Source organism: Buteo buteo, chromosome 8 (genome assembly GCF_964188355.1).
Source record: "Buteo buteo chromosome 8, bButBut1.hap1.1, whole genome shotgun sequence".
NCBI classification, from domain to species: Eukaryota; Metazoa; Chordata; class Aves; order Accipitriformes; family Accipitridae; genus Buteo; species Buteo buteo.
The window spans coordinates 12,600,865-12,626,341 of record NC_134178.1 but is presented as its reverse complement, the minus strand read 5'-3'; the positions used below and the strand labels follow the sequence as shown (position 1 = coordinate 12,626,341).

The window sequence follows — 25,477 nt, the reverse complement described above, 5'->3', positions numbered from 1 at the left end:
AGGGGAGTTGCATGCAGGTACATAGAGGTACCTACTTGGAGTATCAAACAGGAGCAGGCTCCCTGCTCCCTCTGCAAGCATCCGTCCTCCTTTGGTTATTGCTGTCAGCCACTACCCTCTCTAGTGACAGGAGGCTGGCTTTTGGTTTTTAAGAAATTATTGACTTTCATGGGGCTAGGTTCCCACAGGAGCACTTTGAGTACTAAAATCAGATACTGAGGTAGCACTGGCATTCATATGACTGCCACCAGCTATGTGCAAAAAAGGGCTCGAGGAGGAGCAGCTTTCCTGTCAGGGGAGGTGGGAGTAAAGCACAACACTGCTGCTTGCTCTGTGGCGTGCATGGTGGGAACACACTACCAAGGAGAGGCGAGGTACCTGTCTGGGCAGCAGCCCACCAGTCAACAGGGAAGATGCAAAGGCATTTGCTTTGGCTTCAAGGTGGGGAAGAAAACTAAATTCCCTGAACAGCTACAGCATAAGAGGAAAGCATCCCAGTTGTACATCAATGTGTTACACACATAAATGCTAGGCTATGTGGAGTTTTAATCTATAAATTTATTCTGTAAATAACAACTCCAATTAATTCAAGCTCCTTACCTTCCATTATAAAAGCTAAGGGGAATGTAAAACTGAGGACAGCCTTACATGGCAATGGTTTGGGCTTCAACATCATTAAACACATTACAGTTGCGTGCTGCTGCTGGTCAATGGGCTTTCAGTAGCTTTAACAACTACAACATACAGACAGATATGGAACACAATCTTTTATTAATAACAGATCACATTTGAACTTTGAAAAGAGTGAAATTAAAAGGTGTATTAAAACATACCCACTCTAAGCAATCTATTTTCTTCAGTAGAAAAAAAAGCATACAACAGGTAGAAATACTATATACACAGTATATCAGTCTAGTCATCAGCCCTTCCAAACATTGTTTTGCAAGTTGGTATAATGGTGTTAGAATATACCATCCAGTTACAGTCCAGTATGAATTTTAGCTTCTGACTTTTTCATTTAAGACAGCACCTGGTTCAGCTTACTGATCTTAGAATACCTACAAGGTGGTACTGTATATGAAGATACCAGTGTTAATCTTTTACTTCTGCTTATGTATTTTTGGGATCCTGCCTTGTTAATAAGTCTGCCTCATCAATTTTGAGTACATGGAAATCTGTAATCAATGTCTCCATTAAACAGAGTAGAGTACCTTGTGACACTGAAAGATGATTAACTATATCTTCAATAGCCCTTTCCTCATCTCTTGTGTTAATTATTTCAAGCAGATTTGTGTTGCGTTTATTCTACAGTGGGGGCTTTCAGCCCAAAATATAGATCACTGCAATAAACCAGGAATCTACACCTTTTTTTTTTTTTTTTTTTTGGAGGAAAATTAAAAAGCAGAATGTTAGTTCTTAAATTAGTTTGGCACATAAAAAAAAAAAAGCAGGGGAGGGAACCTACAAGTTGCATCCTTCTCACAACATCCTTGGGAGGGGAATGTCAATATACAGACAGGGCAGAAACACGCAGAATGACTGATACAGAGCACAGCATGGCAGACTCCAACTCAGCCTTACACGTGGCCTTAGTCCATGTGCACTCTCACTTGCACACTCAAACACAAGTAGCTTCTGCTTGTTGCACCTCAGTCCATCAGCTGACACCACTGATGAGCAGGTCACTGCACAACTGAAGAAGGCCCTCATGAGTCAAGCTCCAGCAGCCTTCTTGCACCACATAGAAAGGTAGCAAGTTCTGTACCTTTTGCTTAAGTCTCACTTAACAACACACTAACCGAGCTATTACTGCTCTGCTGAGCAAGCTGTAGCAGGGTCTGACATGTGGGTCTTTGCATGTCAGTGTGCGCCCCATGCTTCAGAAGAACCTCAACTGTTTTTGTGTGCCCTCCTCGTGCAGCCAGATGAAGAGCTGTCAAACCTTCACTGTCAGAAACATTGATATTTTCTGAACTGACAAGTTCTTCTACTACTTCAGAGTGCCCGTTTTCTGCAGCAAGATGTAACGCTGTCCTATTTAAAGGGCCTCTGGCTAGAACGCTGGCCCTTTCATCTATCAGCAACTTTGCTGTTGCTAAATGGCCGCTGCGAGATGCCAAGTGCAAAGCAGTGTATCCTTCTGCTGTTGCTGCCTCAATGTCTGCACCGTGTTTAAGGAGCAGCCTTGACGTGCTCGTGTGGCCAGTTTCAGCAGCTATGTGGAGAGCAGTCTGCAAGAGCACGTTCTTTATGTTGACATCCGACTCCAGGTCTATGAGAAGGCGAGCGACACGGTAGTGTCCTCGTTGGGCGGCCAAGTGTAGCGAGGTCCTTCCATCCACGGTTTGCACATTCACGTTTGCACCCCGCTGTTTGGCCAGAAGCTTTACAATGGGGAGATGACCTTGCCAGGCAGCATAGTGCAGTGGCACCCAGTCATCCTTTCCTTTGATGTTCACATTAACGCCTCTTCTCAGCAGGATCCGCACAATATTCTCTTGGCCATACTGACAAGCTATGTGGATGGGGGCTCTGCCTTCAAAATCTACCTCATTTAAGGATGCATTCTTATCAAGCAGCATTTTGGTGCTGAAATCATCCCCATTTTGGGCAGCAAAGTGAAGAGCAGTCCACTGATCCTCGTCTTTGGCATTAACATTGATTTTCCTAGCCATAATCAGCTCCACAATGCTTTTAACTTTCTTCTCAATGGCTATGTGAAGAGGGGTGGATCCTTTCTTGTTGGTGAGGTTAGGGTTAGCGTTGTACAGGAGGAGCCACTTGACACATTCTTCTTGACCAGCTTCAACAGCCAAGTGCAAAAGACTGGAATTCCCATCTAAAACAATATCAACATCTTGAGGCTGGAGGATCTTCATCAGCTTACTGGTATCTCCAGATAAAATGGCTTCTGTTAGCTTCCTCTTCTGTATGTCTGTAGTACCAATATCTAGATGCATATAAGGAAGAAATTTTTTTACAATGAGGGTAGTGAAACACTGGCACAGGTTGCCCAGAGAGGTGGTAGATGCCCCATCCCTGGAAACATTCAAGGTCAGGTTGGACGGAGGTCCGAGCAACCTGATCTAGTTGAAGATGTCCCTGCTCATTGCAGGGGGGGTTGGACTAGGTGACCTTTAAAGGTCCCTTCCAATCCAAACTATTCTATGATTCTATGAAAAAGACACCATCACAATTCTGATACCCATCCAATGTTACTTGCCCATGGCTAACATATCTGGTGGCTTCAGCAGTGATTGACTCCCCTCCCCCCGCAGTAGTTTCAGGACAATTTCAGGTCAGATCTGGAGCCCCACTTACTCTTACTCTGTTTCTTGTGAAATGAAGAACAAAGGATGCTGTGGTTGATCTCCCTGCACTAATCATTGTTTGCCTAATGGGAAAATAGTTGCCTGTTTTTTGCAGCACTGGATTGAAAAGGGAAGGGCATGTTTACAACAGCGGCCGGTCCTTATTACAATGTTCATGAGGGCTGCTGAGAAGGTGGCTTGAGTCTTCTCAAAAAAAAAAAGTGCTCATACGTGGGCTTAGTATAACTGAAAAAGTCACAAACGCAGCTGACCTGACTGGGCATTGGTGTTAGTCCCACTCTGAGCAGGATGCTGGACTAGGTGACCTCACTTCCAACCAACCTTTACATGACTGATTCTGTAATTGCTTTGATGGGAATTCAGGTCACTTCTTTTCAAAAGTAAATGAGATTTATTATTTCTCATTAGATCATGTTTGGGAGCCACCTCTGGGTTTTTTTTTCTTGTTTTTTGTTTGTTTTGTTTTTTTGTTTTTTTAAAAAACTGCCTCCAGTAAACAATTCTGTAGTGCTGACACCAAGACAAAGCAATGCTAGATTTCCAGAATGCTATTCTTTATATGACTACTCTCCAACCCATTGACTCCCATGCCCCAGTCCAAACAACTACAAAAAAACAACAACAAAGAAAAACCTGACCATTACCTGAACTCTCCCTTTCAAAGGAAAGGGAAAGGGAGCCTCTGGATGAAAAAGCTGAATCTACAGATGAAACTCCTGAAAGCCGCTTGTCACTGGAGGCAAGTTTGGACTCAGAAGAGCTGCGGCTGAGATCCTCAGGACCTTCCATAGTCTGTGAAATCCCTGAATCCAGCTGGGACAACAACTCTGAGAGACTGTAATCCTTAACTGATGGTAGAGCAGGCTCCTGTTTTGGCTGGGATAATGCAGACATCCCCTTTAAGAGAAGAACACAGCATTTTAGAAAGGTCAGTAGAGAAAACTGAGTATGAGGTCCTACAGGAGGAAATGTAAGTTTGTTCATTTGCAGGTAGTCTTTAAGCACTGTTTGTATTAAATGAAACCTATGAATAAGGTCACTGAAAATTTTCAGATGCAGGAGGGCAGCTTTCATCAGTACTCACAGAGCCACTGAAGCTGCATAGCTCTTCTGTCTACAGCATTTTTTAAGATCAGTCACACCCACATAGTTCCAGCCTTTATTTCCTAACTGTCCTGCTGTCCCTCAACAGTCTAGGCACTTAGTCCTGCACTGAGGTTTTCCTAAGCTGGTCCGTGCAGGTGCTGCCAATTTTGCATTCCAGTCCTTCACCAAGACCCACTTCTATCAGGCAAGAAGGTGCTCAAAAGCAGCAAAGAGAAAGCTGCTTGGGGAGTTACAGGTCACAGAGGAACCTGTTCCTCGCAAAACCTAGTGCACTTGAACAAGAGGCGGAAAGAGAAAATACCTCAGGCTTCTGCTCTGGGGAATTCTTGGTGTCCAAGTCCTGAGTTATCATCTCTCTTGTTTCATCTTCTGGTTTTTCACAAAGGGCCTCTGTTTCTGAAGTGATTTCTTTGAAGAAAACAAGAGAAGGTTTGGAGTTTTTTTTAATAGGAGACTTTTCTGAGATGCCCTGCTGCATTTTTCTATCTTTAGAGCTTAACAACTTTGAGATACTGTGGGAGAAAGACTCCAGTTTTGACTATTCCATCCAGCACCTCATCAGTAGGTGCAAGTGTGTAGCTAGGCAAAGAGTGCACAGGGCTGACTGAACAATTAATTTTCACATTCAGACCAGACAAACATTACATGGTGGCTACAGTGCAGGACTGTGAAACAGGAACCAGTCTACTGCTGGCAGACTTAGATGTATGTTTTTAAAAAGATGGGATCCCTTTTCCCTTCAGTCCCCATACCTTGTTTGGGAAAGAGAAGAGGGAAGAGGCAAATCCCTCCCGTTAACACTCAGTGAAGCTACCTGGAGATAGCACTTGCTACATCCTTCTGCACATTTGAATTCATAACAGGTGCTTAGGACAAGTTCAAGCCTTTCACCAGAATTGCCCTTTATTGGCAGAAAAATGACACCACAAATTGTTTTGTTACAAGAAAACAATTCAGTTTCTCTGCATACAACACTAAATTTCAAGAGCTAGGGCCTTCAACACTTTGGTATGGTGAAAACCACACCAACTCTAGCTTGGCATATGCCCTGATACACACAATCAGAAATGAACATAATTTCTGGCTAAATGGATCAGCTGGTTCAGCACAGGTCTTATTCCTGACATGTTTACATAACACTGTCATGGTCAGACTTGTCCCCAGATAATCCCTTCCTCCACAAATGAGTAAGTAAGTGGCCTGTATCATTGTCTCTACCATACAATGTGCTCTATTTATTCTGTCACAGAGGTTCACAGCATTTACCCCAAGGATTAACAGAGTCTTGAGCAATAACGTGACTCATAAAAGAATAAATGGGCAGCCAAGTTACGAGGAAATCTTACCTTGAAATGTTGGCCGTTCACCAGGATCATCTTGCCAACATTTTTGCATCAGTTTGATCAAGTTATTACATGAATGAGGTCTGGATTTGGAAACAGCAGGTAGCTCTGGGCGGTGGCCTTTAACTACTTTTACCATAATATGTAAAATGTTGTTTTCCTCTGCAAAGCAAAAGCACACAAATTAAGATCCCCCAGCTAAAGGAATTATTTATCTTTTGTCTAAGAGCATTAACAGTGTATTAGGCTGAAACTTGGTTTTCATCCATTTTTTCTAGATTTACAGTGCTTTCTTTTATCAACAGGGAAAAAGAAGTTGGTCTTATTCTCCCACAATACATTCGTCAACGCAGTAACACCTACTTCCCATGTATCAGTTAAAAAAAATTGTCAGTGAGTGACTGTATTCTTTTTTCACCCATAAAAGACACAGAACCAAAGGAAAAAAACCTCAAACAGTTCTTTGGTACCTCTCTTTGGATTTCTGTATCTGCTGTAAGAAAACTGAACCCCAGCTTTTATTTAGACCAGGTACCTGAACTTTTCATAAAGGTGAAGGAAGAACACAAATCAAGAATTGCAGTAATGTGGCTCTTGACTCTGAAGTCAACCATTGGGCTAAATGGGATCTCTCATTTGAAGAAAAATTAATAGTAGATTGGAACCTGTTCAAACATGTTTGCTATACATAGGCTAGTCATACACACAGGAAAAGTCATAAGAATAAATATCTGCCTGTTGATCAGTACATTTACCATGGGGTGGAACAAGGCTTACTCTCACAGACAGGTTTGTTGTTTTTTTTTTTTAAAGAACAAATCTGTACCCACAATCTACAAATAAACTACAGAACCTCACTACAGAGAAGCTGTTTCTGAAAACAGCACAGTTGCCTGCCAGTTGGCTTTGCTCTGTTCCTCGTTGGCCGCAAACATGTCAGAAGTCTGTGCAGGCCACACACTAATCAGCAAAAGTAAAAAGGTGCAGACTAGGGCACCCTGCGGCAGTATGGGTTTCATGATATAGGACAAAGGAGGACTTAAATTTGTGATCAGAATTTGAGAGCTTGAAAGTGTCTACCACACAAGACTCTAGGAATTTGGAGAACATGCATGAAATCTGGGGCTGGTGGGGCAGGAAGCACGCTTATCAATGGGAGAAAAGAAAAAAATTCCAACACAACCCACAATACATCAAACTTACCTGCAAAAGGCTTCTTCTGTGTAAGAACTCCCCAAACCACGATAGAAAAGCTACAAATAAATGCAAAAAAGTTACTTCTAGAAAAGTAAAAAAAAAAAAAAAGCTAAAAAACTCACAGAAGTATAATTTATTTTCTTAAGTTCCCTTTCCTTGTCTTTCACTTCTGTATCTAATTCAGCTGATGAACCCATGAACACACACCACAAGATGCTGCCAAGAACCATGATTTGAAAATCTAGTTTTTGCAGGGAAGAACCCAAGGCAGCGAACATAGGGACTTGCTGGAGGCTGCTGAGTTCTTGGTAACATTTACCAACTATTCCACACCAAAACTGACAAAATCAGAGGGCAGCGAAGCATTACTGTGGATTTTATTTAATACTCCAACGCTGCAAGACACCTTTAAAGAAATACATTCCATTTAGAATATGATATATCTTTTAATCTATAGCTATGATTTCCTTTTCCCAATAACCTTACCATGAAAGAAGAACCAAAGACCTAGTGATGAAATCCACTGAATATAACTAAGAATTTTATCACAGACTTGAAAAGTAGGTCAGGATGTACTTTTTGATGGGGAAATTAAAGATGGGCAGAGTGCCTCCCATGCCAGTTGCTAATGAATAAGTTTTACTTGGAATGATAATGCTCAAGACCCAGGATCAGCTGCAGTTTGTTAAAAGGCCTCTACCCTATAAGGACTTAGCAAAAAGCAAAGCAAACATAACCCTTTGCAAGATAAGACTTAAACTAGATTTAGGGGTTTCATGCTCAATTACATTTTATAACCAGAAAAAGAGGGCTCATTTTAGAATATTAAAGTACTTTTAAGTGCTTTCGTAGTTAACTGACCTGTACACATCATGTTTGGTGTCAAAACACCTGTTTTTCTCTTTGATGCGCTCTGGAGGAAGGTATGCAATTGTGCCACATAAGCCATCCATGCTGATGTCATGAGAATGGGACAAGCCATTGCACTTTGCAAGTCCAAAGTCAGAAATCTGCAAAACATGGAGGAGGATGAGGGGGAGAGAAGTGCATGCCTACCATTAGTCTTTGGAGGTGTTAACAAAAAATTGTTTGTAAAGAATGATAGATGTAACAGGATGACCCAACAAAATATAGCAAGCTGCCATTCAGAAATACTAAGCTAGGAAAACATCTCTGGAAGCATTATGCTATGGGAGGTTTTTTTATATGGTTAAGCAAAAAAAAAAAGCAAGCAGTTTTTTACAAGCAGCAACATGTTAGCCCATTACATAGCAAACACAACAAATAGTCAAGACAATTTATTGTAATTTAAAACTAGTCAAATTTAGCTAGTGCAAACTACTTTAATGTAATTATTGGTCCTGCCACCCCCTTTCCCTATGTAACCTCATGTCGTATGCTATGTTTAAGTGTTCTGAACACCTGTTTTCAGACCACGAGCACTCCAATGAGTGCAAGAGAATTGCTCTTTCAGATATCACTGTCACACTGACCATGCCAACAAGGACTAAGCCCAACACCAGAGGCACCAAGTGTTAAAAAAACCCAAACCCAAACCAAAACACACACACACACATCAAAAACCCACACAGGGAATTCTTTTTGGCAACTAGGAGATACAGCAAGTTAGTGCAGTGACGCAGTGAACACAGCTGAAATGAACAAAACAAGTGACAGCAAGTTTATAAAAAGGAAAACACACCTCCACTTTAATTTGAAGTGTCAAACAAATATGCATTCATTTGCTCTCAAAGGCATACCAATCATCAAGCAAACAGATAGGCAAAGAATTTTCTTTGTCTTACTTATTTCCCACTGGTCAAAAATGTCTATTATGCTAAGTGGAAATTTCAAGAAAAGTCAAGTCTTTTTCGACCACTCAGCCCACTGATTTTTTTGTCTACATGTTAGATAAGATATCTCCCCCCCCCCCCGACTTATACATTCTTTTTATCTAATAAATACTCAGGTTTTTCAATGACTCATTCCCCTTTTGATCTTCATAGCTTCTCCTTTGAGAAAGTTCTCCCTCAAAACAACAAGCATAATTAAAAAAAAGCTGCTTTTTTTTTTTTTTTAAATAGGCTCCAACTTTACACTTTCAGAAGTTTCTCTCTAAAGGTACCACAAAGCTAGTCATAACATGCATCCATTACTGGAAAGGGAGAAAACTACTGCCAGCTTCAGCCTCCTGGAGAACAGGCAGGCTACACAGCCATTGGTCTTCAAACGCTAGGAATCTCCCTTTGCCATAAAACTAAGCAAGCAACCCACACAGCTTCAGGAAGAACTTCTCCCAGGGAAAAAGAGTTCAATAGAGGCATTCTTAGGAGCTGTAGAAGTCCTGTACCCTAGCACATAGGTTTATCCAACCTGTTGTCCGTCTGTATCTTAAATCTGTAGGGTAATGTGGGAATGACTTGAGAAGATTAAAAAAAAAAAAAGAGGGGAAAAAGAAAGGGGGGAAAAGCAAAGTCATCTGGAGAAATAGCTTTGCACGCATGTAGGGCTGCACTCTCAGAGGGGGATTGCTGACCTCCTTAGTAAGCCAAGCATTGGAGTCCAGGAAAGCAGTAAGTACTCAAGAAACACAGGTTTGCAAGCCAGCTTACCCTGGGAAGAGCTGAATCGACTGCCCCAGGAAGTGCTGCATGAATTTGGGGCACTTACTTACTGCTCCACAGGAGAACAAAAGCACAGCCCCAACATCATACAAGCCCATGGTGTCAGGTTAATAAATGAACCGACTGCTGCAAGTCTGAACAGATCCAACTTGGTGAAGCGCTGCTATCCTTTGATTAATGTGAAGCAGAGACTTGTATACACCTCAAGAAATCCATATGGCATGCAGGCATAATTAAAGTAATACACCTTCCTCCTTGTCTAAACAATACCGGGTTTCCTACTGTATAAGTTAAGAAATAAAGATGAAATACAGACAGCACAGTGACACTCCTGCGTTAAGAGCCACCAGCTATGTTGCATGAATCTAAGGCTAGGGGCTAAGACAGAAGGCTAATCTAGCACACTAGATTAGATAGAAAAGGTGTCAGTCGGAGCCTACAAACCAAGAAACAGCTAAGGTACATAGTATACCCCCCCCAGGCTAGCAAGAACTTTACCTTGTGAACTTGCCCCTACCTACTGCAAAGGCCTAGGTTTTACACCAATTAATAGGAAATCCATCTGTAGAGCAGAGCTTCAATTATATCAAATGCTGCAGAAAGCACTGGAAATTGAAGAATTGTTATCTTCCAGGCTGCAACAAAACAGTAACATTCTGCAGACAGCTTTTGTGGCTTTTACTAGTTCCTTTAGGGTAAATTTTCCACACTGCATAGTGTATTTAGTCATGGAGTTTCTTTAAACATCAGTGGGAACCGTGCAGTGGGTGGAAGACACAGCCATTTAACTTACCTATTTTGCCTTTAAATTGCTTGCCAGGTACCTAGTTCTGCAACACAAGGCACCCTTGCTGGTGAAGGTAGTGAAAGTGGAGCAGCCCTCCCCACTTCTGCCTCCACATCCCTGCTAGCCCTTGCAGCCCACCCCAGGATCTGCCCTGCCCCATGATCCGACAGAACCCATAACCTTACTCCTCACATCAGTTATTTCAGGTGGATCCCATCATGCTTCAAAAGCATAGCTAATATCAGCAGAGTTAAGAGGAGACATAGAGGCGACAGACTGCTTCATGCAAAACATGCGGTGAAGAGGTAGGAAGAAGAGAAAAAAACATTGGCCAAAGCCCACGCAGGCAGTGGGATTGTTCATGTTCAGGCAGCTCGCTCAGTCTCTGCTATTTAAAGGTCTGCATGAGAACAAACACGTGAGTAGCGACTGGCGAGGGGAACTGTACATGTTTTCCTCCCCACTTCCCAGCAACACTTACTTTACTGAGAGATTCCAAGATCTGAAGATTTTTTTTTTCTTTCTTTTTTTAGTTTTGTTTTAAATCGAGCATGCTGTGCACACAGGTCTTTCTCTGCATCTGTCATTTGTGGACATTTCCGTTCTCGTTTGTAAAAACCACTCACTTGCAAAGTTTTAGATGCTCTGAGTTTATCAAGTTATTTTTTTGGAACTTTTTTTCTTTTTTTAAACTAGTAGATATGGTCACATAACTACAATGGTTACTAAAGTCAGCTATTTCCAAACAATGCAGGGATCTATGTCTTGGGAACAAAATTAGTGCTTGGAAAGTGCTTTCACTGGTGACTCCTGACAGGCCGTCCTGAAGCATGCACTTAGCTTCTGATGCTGCACGTCATTTTTCTGCAAATGAGACTCAAGAACCCACTGCAATGGACTCGGGGACAGAGTTCACCAAAAGGTTTTCTTCATCAAATAGGTAACAAAGCCATCAGATTAATTTTTAATTGCTGCTGGCACATCCAGTATTTGCCTCTGTCCAAAGTCTCCATGCACTTGGATATTGAGAATGCCACCACATCTGTCTGTAGGGTTTTCCCGTGTTAGGGGGTGGAGGTGGGGTTGGCCTTGTTTCTTTCTTTTTCTGGGGGCAAGGGAGAAAGGCTGGTTATTTCAATTTTGTTCTTTAAGAAATGCCAGAAATTTTTAAGAGACTTAGATGGGTCACAGATTTGGACTACTAAAAATTAGGAATAAAATTTAATTCCAAGTGTAGACATAACCAGCATCCACACTTCAAACATATGTCTTTACTTCAGTGTTTATGAACACACTTCAGTTAGCTACTAAAAGAAGTCTTTCTGAAACACACTGTATTTCCATCCTTTCCAACCTGTCCTGAAACCTTAACTCCTCAAAACCTGTTTCAGGTGTGACGTTTGTAATGGTCTCTTCAGAAGTGGCAGAAACCAAAGCCATGGTCAAACATCCATTTCAGTCCATCATAAATCTGCATTACTGTAACAGGGATGGTCTTGTTCCCTCCCCTGTGCCACCACAAAGAGATCAATTAGAGAATTGATCAAGGTGAAAACCAGCTTTGTTGGTTGAGATTAAAGAGCCATGCAACAACAGCCTTACACGGAAACCTTGATCAAGAGGGGTGGGAAACAGGGAGAAAGGACACACAAAACAACAAAAGCCTCTTCTCATTTCTAGTAACAGGAAAATATTTGCAGCTGATAAAAAAAAAAGTGGCTGTGTTAACTCCATCAGCTAGTCTAATAAAAGCAGACAACTGCTCTTTACCAGCCTGGCCTCCGGGTATTACTTTGACCTACAGTTAATAACCTACATTAAGAATCTTTCTGATAAACAAATTTGCCGCCTGACTAGGCTTCTTCTAACTCCACACTCAGAAATTCTGCAGCCCATTCTTCAGCTGAAGCAAATAAAAATGAAGACCACAGAGGCAACCTATCCATATTTACTAATACCATCAGCACAGCACAACACAGCAGCGAACTTCACTCTTCAGACTTGTTTAAATTAGAGCACTGGGTGGGGGGGGTGGAATACAGGCAACTACAGTGAGCTTAGAGCAGTGCACAGCTGAGACCAGCTCATCCTGCTTCAAGTTCTTTAAAAACAAAATCTGGGAGATGAAAAATAACTGGTGGGGTGTGCATGCATGTACCCACACATATATACGTGCCTGTGTGTATAAGTGTATGTATACATATATATGACAAGATGAGGAGCTCCAAAAAACAGGCTGGATAGTAAGAGAAATAAGAACTCACAAATAATGCTTTTGCCCAAAAGAATTAAGTTGCATGTTGACTTCATTTCAAATACCTGAACAAAAAGTAACACTCTTAAGTATGAGAGATTGAAGATAAGAAACCTGGGAAGCAGCAATAGAGCGAGCATACAGGCATGGTAGCTGGCAACAATTTAATGTAGGAGATTACTGCATTGGGGTGTGGGGGGTGTGTGTGTATTCTCCTACCGAGGGCCCTGGAGAAAGATCACATCGGAGCAGGGAATGAGCAAACTAACAGGCCGCGAGGGCAGCGCTGGAATGTGGCATTGCTTCCCCAGCGCCAGCTCCCCACAAGCAATTGCCACATCACAGGGAGCACTGGGGAGACATCCAGAATGTGTACGGAGGGCAGTAGAGCTGAAGAACAAGTTCATAAGACGTGGTCCAGTTAAGCAAAAGATGATAGGTGTTAGACAGCCCATAAGGACTGGAAGGCTGCATACATGGAACACTGGTGAAAGAGGCAGGGAGCATCTTGGTACAAATGGAAGTAACGGACTGACATTGAGGAAAACAAATGCAGGCTGATCCCTGCTCACAAAGCCTGCCTGGGTATGGAATAAACCTCCCAAGGAAACCACACTGCTTAAGGCAACCAAGATGGAGCAGGACATGGCAGTGAAGGGAGCCCCCAGTTGAGGCTCCTGTCAGCACCGAGCTCCACCACCACTCGCAGGGGAGGAGGCATGCATGCATGCATCCTCCAAAAACCAGCAAAACCTTAGCTTCCATTGTACATATTATGTATATTTAAAATCACCAAGGAATCCCCCAACATGCCTTTGAAAAATTTAATATCTGTCTATCTATATCCCTGCTCAGTGCTCAGGCTAATGCTATCCTCTTAATTATCCTCCCAAGAACAAAATTCAGCACACACTTATGTAATACACAGGAGACAACTTTATGATATGGAGGCACCCACTTGATGATAAGTTCTGTACAACACTACCGCATTAGTCACCATCCTCACTTGGGGTTTTTACAGCAAGCACTGTGCTCGTAAAAGAAAAAGGGTGTGTTTCCATTTAACTAGCAATAGAGCACAGCAGCATTTCTAATGTGCCCCACTAGAAGACTGTCTGTTTCCTGGCTCAAGGGCAAACAGTTTATAAAAGTACTCCCTACCTCCAAACTCTTCTTTTGCAGTCTGCAACATCTGTTCACACACCTTCGGATTCTATTAGGGACAGGTCACCTACTAAATTAACTCTAACATTTAAAAAGTAAAAACACTTCAATCATCAGCTCCATTAGCCTTCCAGCAAGAAAATGCACATTAAATCAAGCTGCAGGGTCTGAAATTTAATTACAAGTCTCACATCACACAAAAAGAAGGTTTGGGGCCACATTTTTAAAGTGAAGGCGCCTCACAGAATATGTACATGTCTTATTTTGCATATAGGGTTCCTGTGTCTGCTTTGCTGCTTGGAGGGGTTTCCAAGATGCCTACAGATGTAAAACACTGCTGGCTGGAAAAAGGTTTGGAGTAGACCATTCTTTTCTGAACATAATGGAAAGGGTCCAAAGACCTTCATGTGTTTCATATACAGAGCAAGTAGTAACAGTCTAGGGATGTCAGCAATGACCTCACCAGAAACATTTTTCTTTTTTGTACATTTCACACTTTGCCCCCTTGTATTACATCACCACTCAGATATAGGCTATACAGCAGTCAGAATATCAGGCAGCATTTCAACCTCCTTAAACAGTGAGAAAAATACAGCCTTCATATCTTGGCTCATGGATGAGTCAAGAATTAGGAATTTAAGAAGTTATGCAAGCAAGCACAAACTTTAGGTAAATAAATACCTAGCAAAGGCCTCTCAGCACCAATGTGGGAGAATACACTTTCAAGAGTTCAGATCCTGATGTTCTGGTCATAACACCATGGACCACCTGTAGATGCTTCCTATCTCAGAAGGAAAATCCTTCTTAGAAGTAAACCACTAAGAGGCCTAGTAAAAAAGCTGAGACTGTCACAGATGTGATTTCATTAGAGGCACATACCTCTTATGGCTCCAACCTTTGCATGGCATCTGGAGAGATGTTTTCATTTAATGAAAACTTCATTTTTAGAATGGTACAGCAAGACCAAAGCCATTTGGCCAGTTTGAGGGGGATGGGAAAACAGGGAGCCAGATGGATGATGGCACTGATAAAAATCTATCTCTACATGTACTGAGTTATATCAGCCAGCCAGCATGATTAATCCTGCAGATTAATGCTGCAGTTCTAAGGTTAAGAGTTTGGCCACTGATTTGGGAAAAAAAAAAAAAAAAAAAGAAAAAAAAATCAGGAAAAAGATGTATTTCAATCTCTTTCCTCTTCAAAAGTAAGGATCAGAAAGCAAGCACAACCCCCTTAGCCCAGCTGTCAAAATAGAACCTCCAAGAGAGAAGGCCAATAAGTTTGCTAGCTTTCTCTGGAAATGGATAACAAAAAGAATTTCATGCTGATACAGCCACAGAAACCCCCTTAAGTGACCTCTGGTATGCATAAACACTCAGGACAGAGATACTTCTTCACTGTATATGCTCTGAGCAAATGAAAGAAGAAAACGAGTTGCCTCTGGGAAGGCTTCTCTGGACTCCAGCTGTAAATAAATTTGAGTTTTTAGTGGAATGTACAAAGCCAGAAGGACCTAGACAGAATAAAGTTACCACTGAGAGCTCTGGAAGTGGCATAGATGATTTAGAGGTTCACACTGCTTTCCTCTTCCTGTTCTCATCTGCCACATGACCCTACTGCATGGAATTTATAGCAGGACCCATTAGGTCTCAAAAGCAGAATTCACTACACTAGCACCCTCCTAAAATTTCAGGACGGTTCTCACAAGTTCCCTAACTCTACCTCTATTTATGTACCAAAATGGTGCATAAATCAGGTAGACAAGTTGGGGGACTGAGGGGGTTGGGTTGGTGGGCATCTTTCTAATTTAGAAGGAATGCTGTTAGTTTCTCTCAGGCCTTTGAGTTTGGCAGGAGCCATGCAAGAATATCCAAAGGTGGGCCCCTGGCACAGTGCCCAGTGTGTACCTTGACATGGTAGTGGCCATCAAGCAGGATGTTTGCAGGCTTGAGGTCCAGGTGGAGCAGTGGAGGGGACATGCAGTGCAGGAAGTTCATCCCCACAGCCGTCTCGTGGATTATGCGGAAGCGCAGTTCCCAGGGCAGAGGTTCAGAAGCCAGGAGCTTTTCCAGAGATCCCGTTTCCATGTATTCCATGACTAAGCCAACCGGCTCTTTACAGATGCCATAAACAGGAAGGATGTAGCGAAACTTTGCCATTTCCATCTTCCTGGCTTCTTCCAATAACTCCATGCGCTCCCTGGGTAGAAGAGAACAGATGGTGAAGGGTGGAGTAGCTGTTTCCCCCCTGCCCTCAAACGTGCACAAAACATTTCTTATGAAACTGAACACCACATTTCATGATCATCGCTTGGCTGAACCATGCTACATCTCACCAGCCTGTACTCCAGGCATATTTCCACATTTACTAACTTTCTTTTATGCTTCTAATGGTAGGGAGCTCACAGCTGCTGAACCCAGGCAAGTTGTACACTTCAACAGTGCAAATATCCCTAGCGTAAAGTCCATCTCCCTGCTTTGATGTTTATGCTGCGCTGTTAAGAACAAGGACGATACATGTAGTGCCCAGATTTACTACCGCTGTAACTCCTTGGGCTAAGGTAATTAACTTTTTGTGAGTCATAAGACTGCGTTAATCAGGAGAGAGCATGGACAGCATTGCTTCAGCTGCCCTGCTGGCACAAGCTGCCAGCACGCAGACCCAGGCCTTGGGAAAGGAAACCCCGGGACCCACCATTTAGGGGAGCAAGCTGCCCACTGTATCTGGGGGGACACAGCAAAAGCCTCCTCGTCCTCAAACCCCATACTTGGCAACCCCAGTACTATGCTCACTCAGCTCCAGCGGATGCCAAAAACTCCCAGCACACCATTTTCAGTGATGTAACAGGCCCAGCACCGGCACACGTAATGAGCACCACTGGGTTGTTTACAGGTCACTTTAGCCTGACCCTGCAGAGTGCTAAGCATTACTCAGTCCAAGCTGCAGCCTCCCAGGTCAAGACCCTTAATTGCCATGCCCTCCTTCTGCACCTCACACACAGCCTTTGGGCTGCAGCAGCCTGCAAGGACCCGTCGGGCACTGAGTTGGAAAGAGGAAACAAGGGTCCTCTCCCCAGGCCGACTGCGCCCGCAAAGAGGAGCCACACGTGATGGGTGAAAGAACTTTCTGTCTGTCAAAAACCACATTATTAGTGACAACAGACTGTAGCCAGAGAAGCTTTGGGCCACAGGTACTGATGCATCACTGTTGCTGCCACCCACCGATTCACAAAAGAGGACACAGGGAGGTCAGATAGGTAATATTTCCCGAACAGACCCTCTCTTATTACACGACAGCTCTTGTAATGTACCCAGTATGTGTACGCTATTTAATGGAGAACAATACCTGGAGCAATAGGACAAAGTTTTAACACAGATGCCTGGTAAACAGAGAGTCCTACTTTAAAAGAAAAAAAACATTGCTTTGATGCTCCCCCACCCCACGCAGGCATTTTGAGAAGACCAGCTGTCCTGGAAGATGTCAGAGTTTAAATATAAAGCTCAGCAAGTACATTCACAGTGGCTGCAACAACTTATCAGGGGAAAGATGCTTGTACCCTCTGCAAGGCAGAAAAAAGCTCTGTCACCTGCCCCCTCTGCCAGTCCCCAAGAGCTGGAAAACACCTGGGGACCAATCCTAACCCAGTCACAGTTTGTGCCTTGGGCCACTAACAAGTGATGCCAGTGACTACTGTGGGAGCCTCTGCCACGGCAGAGCGACCAGCTCAATCAACCTTTTTTTTTTAAAAAAATAAAAAATCCAAGGCCAGCTAGAAGCACTCTCCATCTCTAAAAAGAAAAACGCCAGCTGCAGCCTCAGCACAATGAAGTCTCCCATTCCCCCCCCCCGCCCCAATGCCTGGATGATGCAGGGGCAGCACACACCACCCATGCTGAAACGAGGCCTGCAATGGAGCCTCAATGCTCCCACGCGGGAGCAATTTTAGGAGCCATCATTTAACCCTTAGACCCAGTCACCTTCCCCTCTGCTTCACCTTGCTGTGGGAAGCACAGAGTTGATGTTCACCCAGACAAGGTTGGAAATGCAGTCTGCTGCCTGCTCCTCACCAACTGCAGCAGCCGGCAATAACCCGATGCAGTTAACATTTCACACTAGGGGTGAATCCAGCCTAGCAAGAAGGAGCAGACCTATTTCAGAGGCAAGATCAGGCTGAAAAGTGGTTTAAGAGGGACATACACACTGGGAGGAAACTAAAAAGATAAGGGAAATCTTTTCTCTCTGTTAACCATGTTGGCTCCTGCTGCTCCCTACAGCAACTTTCTTGTGAAATAATTGCCTTTGTAGACAAGTACCCAGTTTGCTCTTTGGCATGCTGGAAGGGAGCGCCTATGAATAACACAACCAACTCCTTGCCCCCAAGCCACATGCATAGCCAGCATAATTCACCAGGCTTCGGAGGGCTGAGCTCTGGAGTCAGGGATGTAAAATACCTGTCTGAGCCCTCCAAGGCAAGGCAAGAACTCAGCAACAACTAAAGCCTAACAAGAACCACTAGACTTCCAGAGACAGAGTTCCTGGGCTAACAACAACCTCAGAGAGCATCACCAAAATCACAGAGATCAGCTGCTCGAAATGGGGCATTTTCTCTACAAAGAATTTCCAGTTTCAACAAAATAAAAAAAAAGCTCCCTTTCTGCTTGGACCAGACCCAGTTAGTTGAGTGAATTAACTGACTAATTAACAGGCAAGTGCCCTTTATCTAATTTCCCTGTTTAAATAAAACCCCCATACAACAATTGCCACCTTTAGCATCTTCCCATACCCAGAGCATCCAATACCGAATCAGCCAGTGATCTCATATAGGTAGGGAGACATGTAAGTTTTCAAATACAGGCCCCTGTCACCTTTAGAAAACAGAAAAGGAAAAAAGACAAAAGAAATAAAGAGAGACAAAATACAACTTGGTCATTAGCCAAGTGCTGGAGTGGCTTGCATTAATTGTATTAACACAAACAGCTCCTTAAACCAGGATCTCCTCCATCACGCAAAGATGAAAGGTCTTTTCCTTCCCTTAGCACAAGGTGCTACTGGCACTCAGCACAGTCTTAGGTGTTCTCAACGCGCCCATCACCTCAATATGCAAGTGCTAATGCTGCAACAAAGGATGATGTAGGTATCCTTCAAGTTCACATTTAACAGATCAAAGGATGGGATGGGACGAGGGAGAGGGGGTGTTTATGCTGCTCAGTTATTCCTAGTGCTTAGAAATTATTCTGCACTATCACCAAGAAACACTTCCCTCCAAAGTGGAGGAAAAGAAAAGCTCCTTATGAGGTTTCTCAGTCAAGAGGCATGAGACTAGCCTCTGTTATAACAGTTTCTTATTTAACATGTACACAATTAAAGAGTCAGAATTATCTTCTCGAAGCACCTTGGCTCTATTCACCTCCCCCCTCCAGTACTATATCCTAACATTATGGTAATAAAAATTTAAAAAAGAAAAAGCTTGCACACAAGACAGCTGAGCTCATGGGGTACATACAGTTTCCCTTATAAAGGTATTCGAAGACAGGGGCACACACATCAAGAGATCTAGCACTGGGTTCAGTGCCAAATAGCATCTCTGTCAGAGACAAAGTCAGTGACAGATCAGCCATTTTCAAAGCAAACAGAAATATTACATGAACGGGGAACCTCTGGCATCCCCGAAAGAGCTGTCTGCTTCTGCTCAAAGTCAGACCCCGAATGGATAGGGCTGCACTCTTTGGATTCTCCCGGAGAGACAAGGGACTTACTCCTGCCCACTGTCTCACTCCCCAGGGCCCAGGGCCCAACCCTTGTACCGCAAACCCTGCCACAAGAACAACAAGAATTACGACTATATCTGCATTTGCATGTATCCAATCTTTATGCCCTAAAGATAACAGTGTGTTATAAAAATGCAACTTTAAACTCACAAGGCAGTCCTTGCAGTTTTATATTCCCCCACCACTACCATCACATTTCTCTAATGGAGTCTGAGACAGAGCAGTTAAAGTTGCTCCAGAGAAACTCAAAAAGCCCTGAAAACCTGTAATGGGGCCATTTGTGAGAACTACCTCCAGACGTAGAGCAGCCAGGCTTCTCCCAGCCCAGGCGAGATCCAGCCCTGCACAGCCATGCTGCTGACCAGTGAGGAATGCAAGTTACCTCTTTACAAACTGCTGGTCATGAAGATGGAGTCCACAAAATTACAACACTCCTGAATTTTTTTCAGGGACTCTTTTCATCTGCATGCTGGCAGATGTTTAAGAGCATAAAGTGACCTCTGCTCTGCAGGGTACATCTTTAATGACCTTCACACTGCTGATCCTCAGAGAAGAATGTGAATAAGAGAAGAAAAGGAAAACCACTGCATTGTCAGGGCAGAATAAGTTTGGGGAAAAGAAAAAAAAAAAAATTAAAAAAAAAAGGAAGAAAATTCCTTCTTTCAGGTTAACACAGATCTCAGCCCTGCTAACAGATCTCTGCTGTATAGCCCTGGTACAAGAGGATTACAGGTTAACCTGGACAGCTAGGCTCACCCCTACTCTTTAAGGAGCACAAGGTGAATATTAAGTTCTACCTACACATCCAGAGACCACCAGAACAGACATTCATTCACCTTCGTCACCTAAATAAATGCAGCATCTGCTAACAGCAAGGCATTTCTAAAACCTCCTAAATTTCTACGTCCTGCTCCATTCCTAAATCCAGGTCCTGCAGAGGGAGGTACATCTAGCGCTTTGCTCATTTTATTTTTTTTTTCCAATCAAGAATGCAGACCTTTCCACCTCCACACCCTGTAGTCGCCTCCACCAGTTAACAGCTCCAGTGAAGAGCCCCCTCTGGGAACCGTTACATCATTCATACTCGTTATAGTCTGCACATTTACATTCAGCTATAAGAAATCCACAAAGGCTTCCAGGTTGTTCTCTCTGAGCTTGCCACCCTTTTTCTCCAGGCCACACTTCCATTCTGGCCAAGAGGGGTAAAGAGAAGAGACTTGGCACTCTCCACTGCAACTCCTGGGGGAGAGGCTCCTCCACCCTTCTAGGTCACACAGTCTTTTCTTCAGGCTTACATTGAACCTCCCCATCTCAAGAGCATCTTGAGTCTTATGTGGGAAATGTGATTTCAGGAGACAGAAAGGGGGAGCAAATAAAGTGTTAGGAATGGAATTTGGCTTGATTGCCTGAGAGGGCTTGGGCTTAAAGGTAAAAACACGTCTGGCTGTACATTCAGTTTTTCTTCTGCTTGAGGCCACTTGGCTCTATGCTGTGATAATTGCCAAAGGAATTACTCCAAATCTCTTACTGTCTGCAGAAACGCAGTAAGAGAGACTACACAGTATTACCGCCACCAAGCCATTACAAACAGGGTTTTAATGTGGTACCAAATAAATAAATAAGAAAAAGCCTCTGTGTTTTTCAGTCAATGTTTCTGATACCACTGATAATTCTTCTAACTCTGCTGCTTCACAGGCTTCCAAGGAACAGCTAGTCAAGTTAATCTCCTGGATTAACAATCAAATTACATGGGCTTGTTTCAACCTGTGAACTAGAGGGGTAGTGTTTTATTTTGTCTGTCCCACCCACCCCACCCCGCCATTTGAATGGCACAAGTTTCTTAGAAAAGTTCCAGGTGAAAAGTCTCTTTGGGGAGCAGCATTACCAACTACTGAAAGGGGTTTGGTAGAGCAGCCTAAGAAGCAAAGGAGAAAGCATATAAAAATTCAGTTTAGCTTTATTTTCCGATTTCTAATTAGCACTCCCCTTAAGCATCTGAAGCACAAATTCTGCAGTAAAACAAATAAATTAGTGTTTCAAGGATTGGTTTGTTAAAATTAACCAGGAGCTGCAGGAAATCCACGCCCTCAAAGTTCCCAAATTCTCAAGGGACTTTTCTTAACTGTATTGCATGTTCTCATGGTCTCTCCTGTATCTGCACACCTCATAGCCACTGAGGGACAGGTGGTTCTCTATTGCACATTGTGAATATATTAATATAGAAATTTCATAGCATCTCTCAAAATTAATTGTTTATATTAAAATAGGTGACAGCATCCTTTCTCTCAGACTGAAAATTAATGTCTAAGTAAATTTCTAGATGTATTCTGCAAATGAGAAGTATAACATGTTCTAGCTTATTTTTAAAAGATGTTTTAATTTTAACTGCAAAATTAGTCAGCTACAGTACTAGTTTGATTAGGCCTCAATAAGCATCAAGTCTGAAACCTACTTTGAAGTTCTAATGGTAGGAGGGCTTGCAGGTTAACCCAATAAAACACCCTCTGCAACTTTGAGGTCTTTCCCATTTTATTCACAGACAGCACAGTTACCCTACGCATGTATTAAACTCTCCCTCTCCCCTTTTAAAAAAGGCACATTTTATCTCATTTACTATATTATATAAGCCATGCCTACAGCAAAGTCAGCAATTCAGATAACGGGCAAGATGCCTCACTACCCTAGTAATCTTGTAGAAGACAGGCTTAGAAACATTTTCCATCTTGGGCAAACTTATCTCTCTCCTCCTGCAGGAACCACAACAAGGGAAACCTTTTTTGACTGAACCAATCCACGTCTCAAAAAATGAACTGCAGAATCAGCTTGTGAGTTAGCAGAGATCCCAGAGATCAAGATGGAGCTGGAAAAGCTCCATGAATGAGACTTGGCCATATTCACCTCCCTCTGCACAGATGCCAACTGGCTGGGAAATCACTACTGTCCCACAAAACAGAAGGATGCTTCTAAAGATGCATCTGACAGCCTTCGTCTCCTAGGGAAGGAGAGCTGCACGCCATAGGTGCCCAACACACACGGACTGCGTGAGCACAGCATAGCTGATCGTCCTCCACCATGGGCCACAGCTAGTTACAGAAGGCAGATGAGGTGGAGAAAGTTCTCACCATGTGGTATATTTACCTGCAACACAATACGGCTCCACACTGGACTACCCAGTGAGGACTCATCCCCAGCAGACACAGGGAGGAGCACTGGCCCTGAACTGAAGCTGGAGAACATATTTCCCAGCACATCTCCTTTCAGCACCCGCTCCTGAAAGACAGCACGCCCGTGCCTGCAGCACCCACGCCCCAACACCCCCCACACCAAGCCCGCTGCTCACCCCGCTGCTAACCACCACATGGGAGTCACAACTAATGCATCTGCAAATGCCAGCTAAAGGGCTGGCTTTTCTCAAGGTAAGGAGCTCACTGAAGCAAGACATGGCGGGCCTGAGAAGCCCCCAGATCCCATTCGGCATTTTCACTTCTCCTGCACTTCCCATTCAGGACTGCCTTCCACGACCTTTGGAGCTGCAGCAGGCTGAATGCTTCGGTGCAAGCCAATACACGCATGACCAGGGCAGGGCAAAATGCTTTCCGAATTGCTCCGAGGGAATAGGCAAGACCTATGCTGCAGCCGTGCGGCGGCTCCTTCCAAGCTGCTGCAAGTGGCTAAGGAACACGGCTTATTCTTTGAGGGAGACCAGCCCCATTATGTACGATATAACTAAAGGTGTTGGTCCGGGCTTCGCTTAAGTGTGACAAAGGCCACGTTTGCCTGGGGAATATTTAATTGCGTGGCTCTCTTCGCTGCGTTTAGTCAGACCTTCATACCCGTTGTTGCTGTTGGTAAACAGGGCTGCAGCTACGGTGCTCCTGCCATGTTGGCGTGGGGCTGGGTGGCTTTGGTTTGTTCTTTTTCGAGTACGCTCCCAAGACCCGTAACTCTGGGCTACGTCGCTTGGTTCGTTTCTCAGAAATAAGGCGTTGCGCTGACAGGGCGACCCGTATTACCGTCTCGTTCGGCCTCGGAAGGGCTTGAACTGCTGCGGAGCACAAATTGCCTACATTTGCATGCCTCGCGGAGGCCGAGCCAAGGAAATTAGATAAACCGAAAAGAAACCCTGACGACAAAAGAATTCAAAAGATAAATCTCTAAGGACCTAGGAGATGGGAGCCCCTCAGTCGCCCCGCGGCCTCCCGGCTGCGCATACGCGCAGCCGGGAGGCCGCGGGGCGACTGAGGGGCTCCGGGGTGCCTGGAGAAGGTCATTCCTGTGGGAAGAACCGCTTCCCCCCTCCCCGTCCCCCCCTCCCTTGTCCCTGTCACCCCTTACTTCTCATCCACGTGAAGGCTGGGCGAACACTTGATGGCGAGCCACGTCTTCCAGTGGAGATGCCGCACCTTATACACCTGCCCGAAACCCCCCGAACCGATCTTTTCCCAGCTGCCGAACTCGTTCTCCTCGAAGGTTTTCAGCAGCCCCATGGCCCACGGGGAGCCGTTCTCCCGCGCCATGCTCCTCGCCGATCCCCCCTCAGCCCGATCCTCCTGCTCCTCCTCAGCCGCCCGCCCGCCCAGGTGAGTCAGGTGTGGCCGGGAGGGGGAGGGGGGGGGGGAGGGGGCTGGCGTCACTTCCTGGGCCGGGCCCGCCGCCGCTGAGCGCAACGATCGCTGTCGAGGGGGGCGGTTGTGGCCGGGACGCCCGGCTGAGGGGAAGGTTTAGCGGCCCGGGGACCGTACCGCCCTCCTCGCCCCCCCCCCTCCACCTCCACCCCGGAGGCGGCCAAGATGTCCCCAGGGCCGGGGCAGCGCTTAAGGTCCGGCCCGTGCTTCCCCCGACAGTCGCAGAGGGCAAGTTGCCTCAGGCCCGGGTGGGTTTCTCCGCAGGGCCCCTCTTCTCTCACGGGCACCCCGCAAGCTCCTGGCTGGGGGGAGCGGGGCACAGCCCCCCCCCGTGCAGCACGCGTGTCCAAAGCTTCCCTGGCAAAAGCCATGGGGGGGGGGAGGACGGGAGGGCTGCGCAGGCTGGTGCGCTGTGATAATTAAGCTATTAATTAAAGGGGGAAGGAAGCACCCGCAACTGCATTCCTTCCTTTTCTTCTAGCAGGGCCTGCTCTGGAAACGCCGGTGGGTCTGCATCCCTCCGGCCAAGGGGCACAAACCCTTCATCCGTGCATCCTGCGAGACTCAGGCCAGCCCGCAGTGCGTGGCAGAGGCTGGTGTCTGTCCAGGCGTGCTCCAAAGCAACAATTTTTAGGCTTTGGGAAACCGTACTGCCAAGAACTGAGGCATCTCTGGCTTTTAGTTGCCCCTGGGAGTAGGAGCTTTGATGATCCCAGCAGCAGATTTCAGTGCCTGAATCCTTTTGTGGATCGAATTGCAGGTACCACAGGACTCAGACCAATGGACAAAGAGTCTTACTCTGTTACTGAGATGCAGCAGTTGGAAGGAAGGAGTCTGCAACCTTTGGTATGTAACGCCACGGTAAAGAGGCTATTCCAATCCGCATCACGACCTTCACACCTATCACATGTCTAAAGGTTAATAAAGCTCTTGTTTGTTTGTTATACTGAATATCAGACTCAAGCTGATTGTTCTAGGCAGTTAGCGTATGATAATTTAATCTGGCAGGTTAGGCAATAGATAGAGGACAATGTATTTTAAAGCTAGCTTAATAGCAGTCTTGTCTTTGCAAAGCTCCATTTAAAAAGAATCTATAGAGACAATTACTTTCAGAAGACGTGGGACATCAAGTCTGTTCTCAGGGCTTTATTCCACATGGACTTGTTCCTGCTTAATTTGCTCCGGATTAAACTAAACAATGGCTTACTCTGAATGAGAACATCTACATATAAATAAATCGGGAATAAGAAATAGCTGTGTGTAGATACAAGCCCTT

At 44.5% G+C, this 25,477-nt stretch overlaps 1 protein-coding gene across 1 annotated transcript; it reads right to left on the bottom strand.

Moving 5' to 3' along the window:
- Positions 1-846: 846 nt before the first annotated feature.
- On the bottom strand, positions 847-24,147 carry RIPK4 (receptor interacting serine/threonine kinase 4). Its single transcript, XM_075034708.1, has 8 exons — positions 23,912-24,147; positions 15,716-16,007; positions 7,841-7,989; positions 6,986-7,035; positions 5,786-5,944; positions 4,741-4,847; positions 3,977-4,229; positions 847-2,950 (listed from the first exon to the last, which is right to left on the bottom strand). The coding sequence occupies exons 1-8, from the start codon at positions 24,091-24,093 to the stop codon at positions 1,773-1,775; spliced, it is 2,370 nt and encodes a 789-aa protein (XP_074890809.1). The 5' UTR covers positions 24,094-24,147; the 3' UTR covers positions 847-1,772.
- Positions 24,148-25,477: the final 1,330 nt, after the last annotated feature.